The sequence below is a fragment of the Leptonychotes weddellii genome, unplaced genomic scaffold (assembly GCF_054177405.1).
Source record: "Leptonychotes weddellii isolate Sample4059 unplaced genomic scaffold, ASM5417740v2 HiC_scaffold_2896, whole genome shotgun sequence".
In the NCBI taxonomy this organism is placed as follows: Eukaryota; Metazoa; Chordata; class Mammalia; order Carnivora; family Phocidae; genus Leptonychotes; species Leptonychotes weddellii.
The window spans coordinates 1-13,050 of NW_027884505.1; the positions used below are offsets into that span (position 1 = coordinate 1).

Genomic DNA, 13,050 nt, shown 5'->3' on the forward strand with positions numbered 1-13,050 from the left:
TTTTTTTTTTAAAGATTTTATTTATTTATTTGAGAGAGAGAGAATGAGAGACAGAGAGCACGAGAGGGAAGAGGGTCAGAGGGAGAAGCAGACCCCCTGCTGAGCAGGGAGCCCGATGCGGGACTCGATCCCGGGACTCTAGGATCATGACCTGAGCCGAAGGCAGTCGCTTAACCAACTGAGCCACCCAGGCGCCCCTAAACACTTTTTTTAAAGTCAAATATCACTTGGTTTCTTCAACATGTTTTAGAAATCTTCAAACAGTATAGGGTCTTTAGTTTTTTAAAAAGATTTTAAGTAATCTCTACATCCAACATGGAGCCCGAACCCACAACCCCAAGATCCAGAGTCGCATGCTCCACTGACGGAACCAGCCAGTCGCCCCCATATATGATCTTCTCACTTCAAATTTGTTGCTTAATTTCTTAATGTTCTGTGAACTTTTTTTTTTTAAGATTTTATTTTTAAGCAATCTACACCCAACATGGGGCCCAAACTCACAACCCCAAGCTGTGAGCCAGCCAGGCATGACTTTTAATGTTCTGTGAACTTGAAGGAGGTTGTGAAATCACAGCAGAATATTTTATGAATCTCTTGAAAGACTTCTTTTATCAGATTCTCTATCTTAGTATGTCTATCTTTTAGAGAAAAGAAGGTCTGGTCTGAAGGCAGGCACCTCATACAACTCTGTATTTTAGCCAAGAAAGCGCTGAAAAATCCTTTCCTGTTCTCATATGCTTAGGTCCTGGAGCAAAAGCTCGAATCTTAATTTTGTCTATGCTAGACTAAGAATACTGCTACTGGGTAATGTATGTCAGTGGTTTGTGTTTATTCCTGTATGGATATGTGAAACAAAACTGCAGCTTAGAAATAATCCGGCACTTTGTTAGGAACCACTACTAACCCTTAATACATGGAAAATCCACGTACTTGAGCACGGAATGTATTTTGTATTTTCCGTGGAATTGTACGTCCTTGCCTTTAACATAAAACTAAGATGAATTTCATGGCGCACTTGGCTGGCTCAGTCGGAGAAGCATGCAGCTCTTGATCTGGGGCTTGTGAGCTCCGGCCCCATGCTGGGTGTAGGGACTACCTGTGAATAAAAAAAACAAAACCAAAAATGAATTTTAATATTTTGTTTTTAATCATCAGTATAAACATTTCTTCAGTTTCTTACACTTATAGCCTCTTAATTTCAATATATATATATATTTCTATATATCTATGTGTGTCTATTTACAATGTTATCCACTATGTTATTTATGGTAACTTTGGTCTAATTAGAGGGTGGTAAGGTCCTAACCACCCAATGGTGACAAGAGCAGAAAGCAGGGTTAGGTCCTTACAAAATGTGTTTGATTCTCGTTCACTTTTGCTAATGAGTCTGAAAATGCTTGATTTTGATCAGAAACTTGAAAATGACAATGGCAACTCGAGTTACTGAGCATATCTTAAATGACATAAAAATTACCAGTGACAAAGAAAAAAAGCTCTTATTACATTGAGTAGTGTTAATTTTGAAAATATTGCAAATTTCCATGAAGGATAACCTATAAGTGATATGTTCAACATAGAAACTGGTACAAATTTTGGTTAGTTTGTTAAGAAACAAAATGTTCTAAGAAATGTTATGAACATTACTTTCATTAGAAAAGTGAAGAGAATTTTTAAAGTTGTTTGAGGTGCTGTAATATGTCAAGTGATATTCCCAACTGTTTTACTAAACCGGCTGTCTGTTCTAAAATCCAAGTGAGGCTCGGGTTTTCAGAATGTGCATGCTGCTGTATTCTACAACATTCTAAAGATGAACAATCTGCCTCACTAAGACTCTTGCTACAGTTTTTGTTAAGCTCAGCATTATTTTCACAGAGTCTTTCATCTTTAGCTTCATCCGTCTTTTTCTCCGCTGGAGCTACATGACAAAGGTCCATATCCTGAATAGAGTCCAGTAAATCTACAACATGGGGCTGAGAAGTGATTGATTTTAGATGTCTGAGCACATACTCTTCACACTGGCCAACTGCATCCAGAAGATTATTTATTTTACTGATCAAAGCCGAACCATTATCATGAAGGTGACACCAGGACAGCAAAGCACTGAATGAAAATATAAACAAGCGTTTAATAGGAAAAAAATTAAACAATCAAAGGCTTTTCAAATTTTTGATGCTGAACCCTACATGTTTCTTTTCCAGATAACACCATGCAAAAATGAATCAATAATAATGCAAGTCAAAATCAGGAAAAGTAATGATGCTAAAATAGATTTTAAAATATATAAAGATATTATCTATTGATAAAAATTAAACTGGAAGTAATCACATAAAGTGCTTATAATTCCTAACACCTCCTTCACAACTGCACATCCACTTTTTTTTTTTAAAGATTTTATTTATTTATGTGACAGAGAGAGACACAGCGAGAGAGGGAACACAAGCAGGGGGAGTGGGAGCGGGAGAAGCAGGTTTCCCGCCGAGCAGGGAGCCCGATGAGGGGCTCGATCCCAGGACCCTGGGATCATGACCTGAGCTGAAGGCAGATGCTTAATGACTGAGCCACCCAGGCGCCCCTCACATCCACTTTTCTTGATTTTAGATTTTTTCTTTATGACTGTGTAGCTTCTGCTGAAGAGGGATGCAACTCAGGGAAAGAGATCACAAAAATTAGTTTCTCCTTGAAGGACAGCACACAGCTTCTGGACTAGTGATTCTCAGACCTGAATGTACATTAGAATCACCTGGGCGGCTCTTAAAACTGTCAAGGCCTAGATCACATCCCAGACCAATGAAATCAGAATCTCTGGGGGTACTATTTTTTAAGGCTTCCCAGCTGATATCAAGGTGCAGCCGAGGTTGAAGACAATTGTTCTAACCATAATTACTTGCCATCAAAACTAAAGGGTAGAGAAAAAGTTTTGAGGCAACTTCTCTTTCCCAACTTTGTCATAGAGTAATCACTGTTGAGATAACTAATTATTTTCTTGAAGAAGGTAAGAATTCTTCTAGTCCTAATAGATATCTTTATTTTTCTAGTACAGACAATACTTTTATTTTCTGACATTTCAGATTGTTCAGGTAATCATGATATAAAATAATGGTTGTGAAAAGTAATCCTGTGGGTTTTGTTTGTTTCTTTTAAGAAAGAGAGAGAGAGAATCTTAAGCAGTCTCCATGCCCAACACCGACCCTGAGGGGCTCAGTCTCACAACCCTGAGATCATGACCTGAGCAGAAATCAAGAGTTGGATGCTTAACTGACCCAGCCACCCAGGTGCCCCGAAGAGTAATCATGTTTTAAAAATGGAATCAATTGATATTAAAGATTTAGCAATAAACTTTCTGAGCTTGTAAAAGATTTAACTTGATGTAAAATGAATACTTGATCATTTTCCTAGTGTATAAATTCTGATTTCTGACAGTTGAATTTCCTAAAACCTCAATTAATTTTTTTTGTTTTGATAACTTTTATTTCCTACTTTTTAAAATTAGTGATTCTTTGAACTGTTTTATGGTTGTTTGTTTGTTTTTCTATAGAGGACAATTTAAAAGGTATAAAGTGTCAAAGATGACAAGCCTGTCATGCTTCTAGCTCTTTCTGCCATTTGACCACTTGGGTCTGATATATGCTGTTATTACTATGGAATCTTGACAGGTGTTCAACGTTCAGCACTAAAGTAAATGGAATCATTTCTCTATTACCAGTTATAATTTTCATCATGCACTTCTAGTCTAGAAGTCTGTTATACTGTGTTCTGCCACACGTGCAAGATTGAAAGGTTTATTCAAAACCTGAAGATCTTTTAAATTACTTTGAGATACAAATTAGTGGTAGTTCAGGTAGCAAAAAATATACACCTTCCTATCATTTTCTTTGCAATAAAGGACAACACCTGACTCACGTATCAGAGTGGATGAACTGATCATATTATTCTATGCTCCGCAGTACTCTTTTGTGGATTTAACACTAGAAAAAGCACTTCAGTTTAAGTGCTGTATTTTTACATACTACTTTTATACAAGTCCTCTAGTATTACTGAGGTTAAAATGACTCAGCATTTAAGTTTAAAAAGTTACCTCAATGTTCCTCTGAGTTGTCCATAGTTGATAATGATTTCTGCACCTTCCTTATAACCTTGATTGAAGCCTTGTTGAAGAGTAACTGCTTTGCCAGCATCTATTCCATCTCTATAACCTTCCTAAAAATAAGTAATGAAGAACTGCAGCTGTAATTAACACCAAGTAAACCACTGTAGGTTTTTCTAGAAAGTCACAGAACCAGTTTGGAAAATTGATGAAATAGGCCTTTACTAAATTACTATTTACTATTTTACGTAATGGTTCTACAACAAATGGCAAAGCCACACAACCAAAGCAGAGTACGCTTCTCATAAAGGTTTATTATTGGCACATCCCACTTTTGAAGTCGACTTATTTGGCACATTTAAAAATACTGACTCTTGTACAGTTTTAAAAAACCCTGTGTTAACAACACCTTCACAGAAAGGAACCAGAGTTACACGTCTGGCCCCTTGGCAACACTGACTGGTGTGAGTGGGTGAGAAGGCAGGGTAATAAATAGGTTATTGGAGGTCTTCAATAATCAACTCAAGTCGGGAAAGAGGAAACTGTGTTAGGAAAAAGATGAAAAGTGTGATTTTAGACATTTTGCTTGATATCTAAATTCAAATGAACTGCAGATTCTCCGTGGGCAGGGATTTTGTCCTGCATCTGCGATGGTGCCACAGAAGCCGAAGATGCTTGCTTGTCTAGGCCCCGCCTCACATGAAGCGTTTCTGAAACTGGTAACACGGTCGTTGGGCTAAGCAAACATTTTACTGAAACAAACAAGGGCAGATCAGGCGCAACATAATGGCTGGCAAGGATATTAGGTGGAAGTGGACCTCACCATGTGAACTCAGCTCTGAGTACTCCAGCTGGAAACTGAGTGTGTGGTATTAAGCTTAGTTTCAGTGACTAGTGCGACAAAGTAGATATGGCTAATTCACACCGAACAGAGAAGAACCCAACTTTGGTATTCCTTCACTTAGCCACAGTATCCCACAGTAGCTTTCCTTTATTGCTCTTCGACATTCCTCAGTTCACTTTTTCCGTACGTCTCGATTAATGCCACTCCTAACTTTAGGCTCTTCACCCATTCAAGCAACCACATGTCCTTTGACAGCCCTAATTAGTACAGTCAGTGTCTATGTTTCTCCCCCACCTTCTCTGTGGTCCTCATCAAACTGCAATCTTTTCGAAGTCTAGACCCACCGTATTCTGGTCTGTGCCCAGCGTCTAACGCGCCGCCCCGTGCTTTCACACGCTTTCAGTGGAAAATCCTAGCAGTATCTGGGTGGCAGGGGTAGGGAGGGCAGCGCCGGGCCAGGCTGGCACCACGCTGGCCTCTACTCTCGCGACCCTGACTCCTGACAGCTCCTTGCCCCTGTCCCCGCAACCCAGCATATCTCCCCCGCACCCGCCACGCAGCTTTACTTTGACTCGTCTCTGCATGTGGCTCCACCATTCCCGCTGCACCAGGAGCGACTCGTCCGCTTCCTCGTCAAATATGTCCCCCTCCTCTCCGGGACCCCCGACCAAGGGAGCCCTTTGAACCCACGACATCACCGAGGCAACCACAGGCCTGCTGGGCGCCGGAAGCGCCGGCAACTTCTTCCGGTCCGAGGGGCGGGGCGAAGGCTGCGAGGCGGACGCGCCCGGCGGCTGCGCCCGGCGGCTGCCGCTGCGCGTGCGTGTGTGGTGTCGGGCGTTGGTGGGTGAGTCTTTGCCGAGGACTGCCCTTCTTCCTGCCTGGTGTTTGGGGCTCCCTCCGTGGACCCAGAGTGTCGGCGAGCGCCTGTTGTGCGCGAGACGGATTCCTTCCTCGCGGGGCCCGTCCGACCTTGACCCCTGCGGAGGGCAGCCGGGACGCTCAGTGCAACACTTGGCATTCCGGCCGCGGTCTCTAGAGTGTTGTGGGTTTTGGAGCCCCGCGCACGGGGAAAACCATTCGAGGTCGTTCAGTGGATGGGCGATTACTGGCCAAGGTCGCTGTCTCTTTTAGAAGCCCCCTCAGTACGTTTTAGGGATTTGACAGCCGATGGTTTTTAGTTGTTAGAAGCAAAGGACGACAATAGAGTCGAAAAGGTAGCCACTGCGGCCATTTTAAGATCAATAGAACAAAGTACGTTTATGAAAGGAATACGTTTCTCATTGATTCACGGTATCCTTCACTGGCTCCCGTTCCTTCTCAGATGCCCTATTGGCTGGGTGAGGACGGGGACTTGTTTATCTACATATACTTAGCACCAGCATGATTCTGACACGTGGCAGATATTGAAACAGATGTTAGTGAATTGAATGGACACCGGTGGTATTGCTGTTTTGCTTTTTGTGTGGTCATGTGGTAATGATGATTTATTTATTTAATTTTTTTTCTGGTGCCAGGCACAGTTGTAGCTTTTGGGATACATCAATGAACCGCAGACAAAACTTAGCAGCTCTCCTGCGCCTTACATTCATGTAGAATTGACAGGATGAACAATAAGCACTGTATAAGTAAATTACGTTGTTACAAGATCATAAAGGATACATGCTATGAAAAAAAAGATAAGCGAAGTAAGGGGAACCATGAGCATGCGTGTGAGGGTGCGTGGGTGGTTTACGTGATAATTTTAAATGCTCAGAATTTTGCATCATATATATAGTAATTACAACATATATATTATATACTACATACATAGTATGTGTATATATAGTATATACATAAATACATATAACATAATATACATACATATTACATATATATTATATACATATATATATAATTTACTTGGTAGGTCCATGGAATATGTATAAAAACACTCTATACTTGGCCACATAAAATACCTTAAAAACCCAGACATTTTATAAGTCATATTCTCTGATCATAATCCAACAAAATTAGTAATAAATAATAATAAAAGACTCCAATAATTTAAACTATTACACTGGGCTTTAGAATTACCTTATTTCCTTTTTTTTTTTTTTAAGATTTTATTTATTTATTTGAGAGAGAGAATGAGATAGAGAGCGTGAGAGGGGGGAGGGTCAGAGAGAGAGGCAGACTCCCTGCCGAGCAGGGAGCCCGATGTGGGACTCGATCCTGGGACTCCAGGATCATGACCTGAGCCGAAGGCAGTCGCTTAACCAACTGAGCCACCCAGGCGCCCAGAATTACCTTATTTCCTTTGAATCAAAAAGGAAATAAAAATTAAAATGATATACAATAAGCAATTAAAATCTGAACACTTCCTACCAGAAAATATGGGACCAAATGAAAGTTGTACTGAGGCAATTCTAGAGGCTTAAATGTCTTTAAAGAAAAAAATACATACTTATTGTATATCTTAATTAGCAACAAAATGATAGTAAGAGAAGCAATAAAAATATCAATTGAAATTAATAAAATAGAAAATCCCCAAACTTACATAAATAAATCCTAAAGCTGGTTCTTTGAAGAGACCAATAGGATAGATGATTTTTTTTTTTTTTTTTTTTTAAGTAAGCTCTACACTCAGCGTGGGGCTTGAACTCTCTACCCTGAGATCAGGAGTCACATGCTCCACCAACTTAGCCAGCCAGGTGCCCCATATGTGTGTGTGTGTGTGTGTGTGTGTGTGTGTGTATTATTTTTTACTTTTTATTTTTTAAATAAGCCCAATGCCCAACATGGGGCTCAAACTCCTGACTTTGAGATTAGGAGTCACATGCTCTACCAACTGAGGCAGCCAGGTGCCCTAGATAATCCTCTTTTGACCTCGACTTAAAAAAAACAACAACAAAATTATACAAGGTAGAAATGAGAAAGGAGGTAATGATACAGAAATTCAGGTACTGTACTAAAACTCAAGAACGACACATTTGAAAACCTAGGAGATGTGAATCACTTTCTAATAAAACTGACCCAATAAGTAGAAAACACGAAGAGACTAATTACCCTAGAAAAACTGGAGGTTAAATATCCACTATAAAAAATAGCACGAAGACTTGACACATAGGTAAATCCTTTAAATCCTTTTTAATCCTTAAAGAACAATGGATGGGACTCCTGGATGGCTCAGTTGGTTAAGCATCTGTCTTTGGCTCAGGTTATGATCTCAGGGTTGTGAGATGGAGCCCCAAGATGGGCTCCACACTCAGTGGGGAGTCCGCTTGAGATTCTCTCTCCCTCTGCCCCTCCCTCCCTCGCTCTCTCGCATTCTCTCTCTTTCAAATAAATATTTTAAAAAAAGAACAATGCATAATTATTTTTTACTCTTTTAGGGCAAAGAAAAAGAAACTCCCTAAATCATTTTATGAAGCCAGCCTTATAGTAACCTGATAAAGATGGTATAAAAAAAATTCCCAAGTTCAAGTTAGCTTATGAATATGTATTTAAAAGAGAATCCAGTACCATATCAAAAGAGTAATTCAAGATATTTTATTCAAGGGAAGCAAACTCTTGCAAAATTAGGAAATCTATAAGCATATTTCATTGGAATCAGCAGTTTAAAGGAGAAAAGCCGTATGTTACCTAAGCTGCAAAGTCATTTGAAAAAATTTAACAAAATAAAATGAAATGGAAAGAAACTACAAATTGATAAACCCTTTATGAAAAATCCAACTGCAAATAGTAGTCTAAACACTCAGTTATTTCCTTGAAGGTAGAGAAAAGGCCATCTGGTGATGCCCTTTATTATTCAACATTCTTTTGAAGACCAGTAAATGCAATAAGAGAGGTAAACAAAGTAATCTATAAAATGTTGGATAATAAGAGATGAAGTTATTTCTTTTTGCTGTTTATATGATTATATGCCTACAAAACCCAAAGGAATTCTGTTAAAAACAACAGAATAAGGGAATTTGATAAGGCCGCTGGCTATAAGAAAAATAAACAGACCAACAGCCTCTTTACTTTCCAGCAATAACCATCTAAATGTAAATGAGATAAATATTCCACTTGCAATACCAACAGATACTATTAGATATAGTATTTATATATTTGTTTAGTATTTATTTAGTATAGTATTTATACATGCCAGGAATATATTTTTAAAAATCAATTTTATTGAGGTATAATTGACATGTAATAATATGCATACATTTTGTATGTAGAGTTTGATGAGTTTTGACAAATATATACCCCTGTGTAACCCCCACTGAATCGAAGTGTAGAAATTTCCATCACCCTAGGAAATTTCCTTGTACTTCTTTGCAGTCAGTCCCTCACTCCTTGAGGCAAACTCTGATTCAATTTCTATCACCCAAGATTAGTTTTGCCAGTGTTAGAACCTCATAGAAATGAAATCATATATGTCCTTTTAAGTATTTGGCTTCTTTGCCCCAGAAGCCACTTTGATTCAGTGTTTTCGAGATTCATTCATGTGGTTGCACATACCAGTACCTTGTTCTTTTTAAGTGCTAAGTACTCTTTTCATGGAATGGATATACCGTAATTTGTTCACTCACTTATTGTTTGGATTATTGCCAGTTTTTGGCTATTATCAATAAAGCTACTGTGAACATTTTTGTACAAGGTGTTTTTTGTACAAGGTTTCATTTCTCTGGAGTAAATGTCTAGAAGTGTAAATGTTGAGTCATATGGTAAATACAAATTTAACTTTATAAGAAACTGCCAAACTGGTTTCCAAAGTGATTGTACGATTTTACACTCCCACCAGCAATGTATGCAAATGTAAGTTGCCACACATCCTCTTTCTCACTTGGAATTGTCAGTCTTTTCAATATTAGCTATTCTGATCGGTGTGTCATGGTATCTGACTGTGCTTTTACTTTTCATTTTTCACCTGGCTTATGATATGGAACATCTTTTCCTGTGCTTGTTTGCCATTTGCATATCTTTTTAAATGAAGTCTTTGTCCATCTAAAAAAAAAATTGGGTTGTCTTATTGTATTTCAAAGATCCTTTGTAGAGTGTCTTTTGTCAGATACGTGAATTGTGAATATGTTCTTTGCATTAGTTGTATCCATCAGGAGACAGCCGTGGGGGTAGAGTTAGGAGTTCATGAAATTTCCTGGGGGACTGGGGACATAACGCCTGTGAAAAGTAAAAAGCCGAGCAGGCATGATTAGGTGGAGAAAGCCTATGCAAAGGAATGCTGATCTGATTCCTGTGATAGGAAGTGTGAGATAGGTAGACCTCAGAGAGTCCTGGACAACATAAAAGGGAGCTCAGGAGCCGAGGGCAAAGAGGATGCGTTTGTTAGGTGCACAGGGCCAGACTTTGGTGGCCCTGCCGTGCTCAGTTATTGGCTGGGCGATGCCCTGGAAGAGTGTGACCTTGGCTTGAAGTCCGAGACCGATGCTCTAGGTGCTAACAGCTGGAGGCTGACAGCTATACTCCTTTGTCAAGAACTGGATGATTTTTCAAGGTCCTTTCAAGTGTGTGATTCATTTTTTCCCCCCCAAAATAGCTATCCTTTTCCTTTTTTTTAATGAACTATAAATAACAATGACATCTCCTGCATAAATTTTGGTGTCATGATGTGAATTTACTCAAAGTATTTAGCAAACTTATCTTGCAGCTCCATATCTCTTATATAAATACTCTGTGATGAGGTCAACCTTTAGGATTCACTCTATCCTTTCCCTGTTCTGCTTATCGTTCATCCTTGTCTTTTCTTTCAAAGCCTTCAACAATTCTTTTTTATGTCCTTCTATTCCCCATCTCTTGCTAAGTTTCATTCTTTATCTCAGTCTTCCACACTTTATTTGTGCCTTTGCCAACTGCTATTTTGTAGTTAGTGTAATAAACTCTAAGAGAGCACAGACCTTTCCTCGGTTTCTGTTCCGAGTTTCTGGCGGCCAGCCGGCAGAACTCCTAATTTCCATATGCCTAGTGAAGTAGTTTTCCACTTTTCCTTGTCCTTTCTAAACTTTCATATGTTCTACGATTCTCAGTGGTATTCAGTGATTAAGTCCTTGGGTGCCATCTTTTTTTTGGAGCTTGAACCCATGACCCTGAAATCAAGACCTAAGCTGAGATCAAGAGTTGGATGCTTAACCAGGTGCCCCTGGGTGCCGTCTTTTAATTGCTTATGTCAGGTTTGCTCTAAGGGCATATAAAATGTAATATGATATGTAATAGTAATATGAAAAATAAAATTGTTGTTGGTGGTGAAAATGATAGGAAAGCGTTCAAGATATGGCTTCTAGAGAAAGAGCCTTAGAATAAGGTGAGTAGGTAGTAGGTAGATCTTGGGCAGAGTTGCCTTCTTTATGTTCTAGTATTGTGTCTATAGGAGACCCGAGTTATAATATAGCTGTCAAAGCTAACAGGAAACTTATTAGTCCAATATAGAATGTTTGTTGACTGTTAGAAAGGATGAAGTAGAAATGTGAGACAGGAAGCCTGGTTGATTTTCCTAACGGCCTATTGATGGACAGCAGTCTAATAGCATTTAAGCATGTTCAAGTCAGTCTCATCTTAAAAAAATCCTTTCTCAACTCCACACTGTCCTCCAACTATTGCTCTATGCTCTCTTTCCCTTTACAACTAAATTTCTTGAATCCGTGTCTCCACCTCTGTACCTTTCACTTTTGAACCCACTGCCATCTGGCTTCCAGCCCCACTATTCCATTTAAAATGGGAGAGCGGGGGTGGGGGCAACTTCCACAATATTTTTACTGGTGACTCAAACCTCTGCTTCCAGCCCAGCTCTTCTCTGCGTGTCAGACTCATCTCTCTAACTGCCTACAGGACGAGATCTCCACTTAAATTTACCGTATGGATTTCAATGCATTACATCTGAATTTATCTCTTTTTTTCTTTCAGCATTCTTCCTCCTCTTCTGTTTTCTGGCTCCTTTTTGCTCCAACTGTGCTGCAGGCACCTGGAGCTATTAGAAATGCAGAGTTCCTGGTCCCATCCCAGACCTATTGGGTCAGAATCTGCATCCTCAGGTGATGCATCTGCTGAGTCAAGGTTGAGAGGCATTGCAGCTCACTGAATGGCCACTGCATCCACTCATTCACCATGTCATAAATTGGTGTCCATTTTTCTTCATTCCCACTGCCACTTCCCTGGTTCAGGCTACTACTATCCCGTCCTGCCTGGATATTCTAACAGCTTCCTAACTGGTCCCCCTTGCCTCGTGTCCTATCCCTCTTTCAATCCGTTCTCCCTAGTCAGAGCATTATTCCTAAAGCAAAATCTGATAGGGCAATCCCTTGCTTAATTCCCTGGAGTACCTTCTGATTGCTCTCCAGGTAAACTCCAAATGTCTTTATGTGCTCGGGCTCCTACTTACTTCCTGGCCTCATTTCTTGCCACTCTTCACTTGCACACATTTGTTTTTAGGCCTTTGCCAAATAATTTTTCCTCTGCATAGAAATGTAGTCCTTACCTCTATCAAAGGCTACTTATATTAGATGTCATTTCCACTTGGAAGTTTTCTCTGGTTAGTTGTCCTTCTTACATGTGTTATGGTGTTTACTGCCTTATATTATAAATGCCTAATTGTCTGCTTCCCTACTAGACCGATAAGCTCTTTGAGGCAGGGACTGTGTGTCCTAGTTAACTGTTTTATCCTTTTTGCCTTGTATAATCCTCAATATATACTTATTAAATAAATGAATGAATTTCATTAAAAATTCTTCAAACACTATATTCTAAGCAGTTCCATGTTCCAGTTATAATTATGTAGTAATAAACTGTGTCAGTACAGATTAGTAACTAACTAACTGTGTCAGTACAGATTAAATAAGAATTAAGTAAGATTAGGTTGTTACAGGGGAAAGTGGGGTAGGCTAGGGACGATACAGAAAGTTCTAATAAAAAGTCACTTCTCATGGATTTTTAAAAACTTTTCCTTCAGATTTTATAATCATGGTTTTAATATTTATTCTAAAGTCTATATATTTAGCTGATTTTGGCATGCACAGTGAATCTTATGCTTCTTGGTCTTGCCCATATTGTGTTTCTAGTTTTAACTTACCTCTTGGTTTTGAGATCTTCATGTATATGTATACATGCACACACTGACACATATCCTGTGTGTGTGTGTATGTGT

General features: G+C 39.3%; 1 protein-coding gene across 1 annotated transcript; it reads right to left on the reverse strand.

Annotated features, from left to right (window-relative positions):
* Window positions 1-1,124: 1,124 nt before the first annotated feature.
* Window positions 1,125-5,677, reverse strand: YAE1 (YAE1 maturation factor of ABCE1). The gene is made up of 3 exons (XM_006743295.3): window positions 5,495-5,677; window positions 4,076-4,197; window positions 1,125-2,100 (listed from the first exon to the last, which is right to left on the reverse strand). The coding sequence occupies exons 1-3, from the start codon at window positions 5,621-5,623 to the stop codon at window positions 1,671-1,673; spliced, it is 681 nt and encodes a 226-aa protein (XP_006743358.1). The 5' UTR covers window positions 5,624-5,677; the 3' UTR covers window positions 1,125-1,670.
* Window positions 5,678-13,050: the final 7,373 nt, after the last annotated feature.

What these genes read in the sequence shown, in the direction of transcription:
- YAE1 (XM_006743295.3), bottom strand. Translation starts at nt 5,623, where the DNA reads ATGTCGTGGGTTCAAAGGGCTCCCTTGGTCGGGGGTCCCGGAGAGGAG. An exon ending in ACATGCAGAGACGAGTCAAA is followed by an intron (nt 4,198 to 5,494) that starts GTAAAGCTGCGT and finishes ACTTATTTTTAG; the next exon opens with GAAGGTTATAGAGATGGAAT. An exon ending in CAACTCAGAGGAACATTGAG is followed by an intron (nt 2,101 to 4,075) that starts GTAACTTTTTAA and finishes ATTTTCATTCAG; the next exon opens with TGCTTTGCTGTCCTGGTGTC.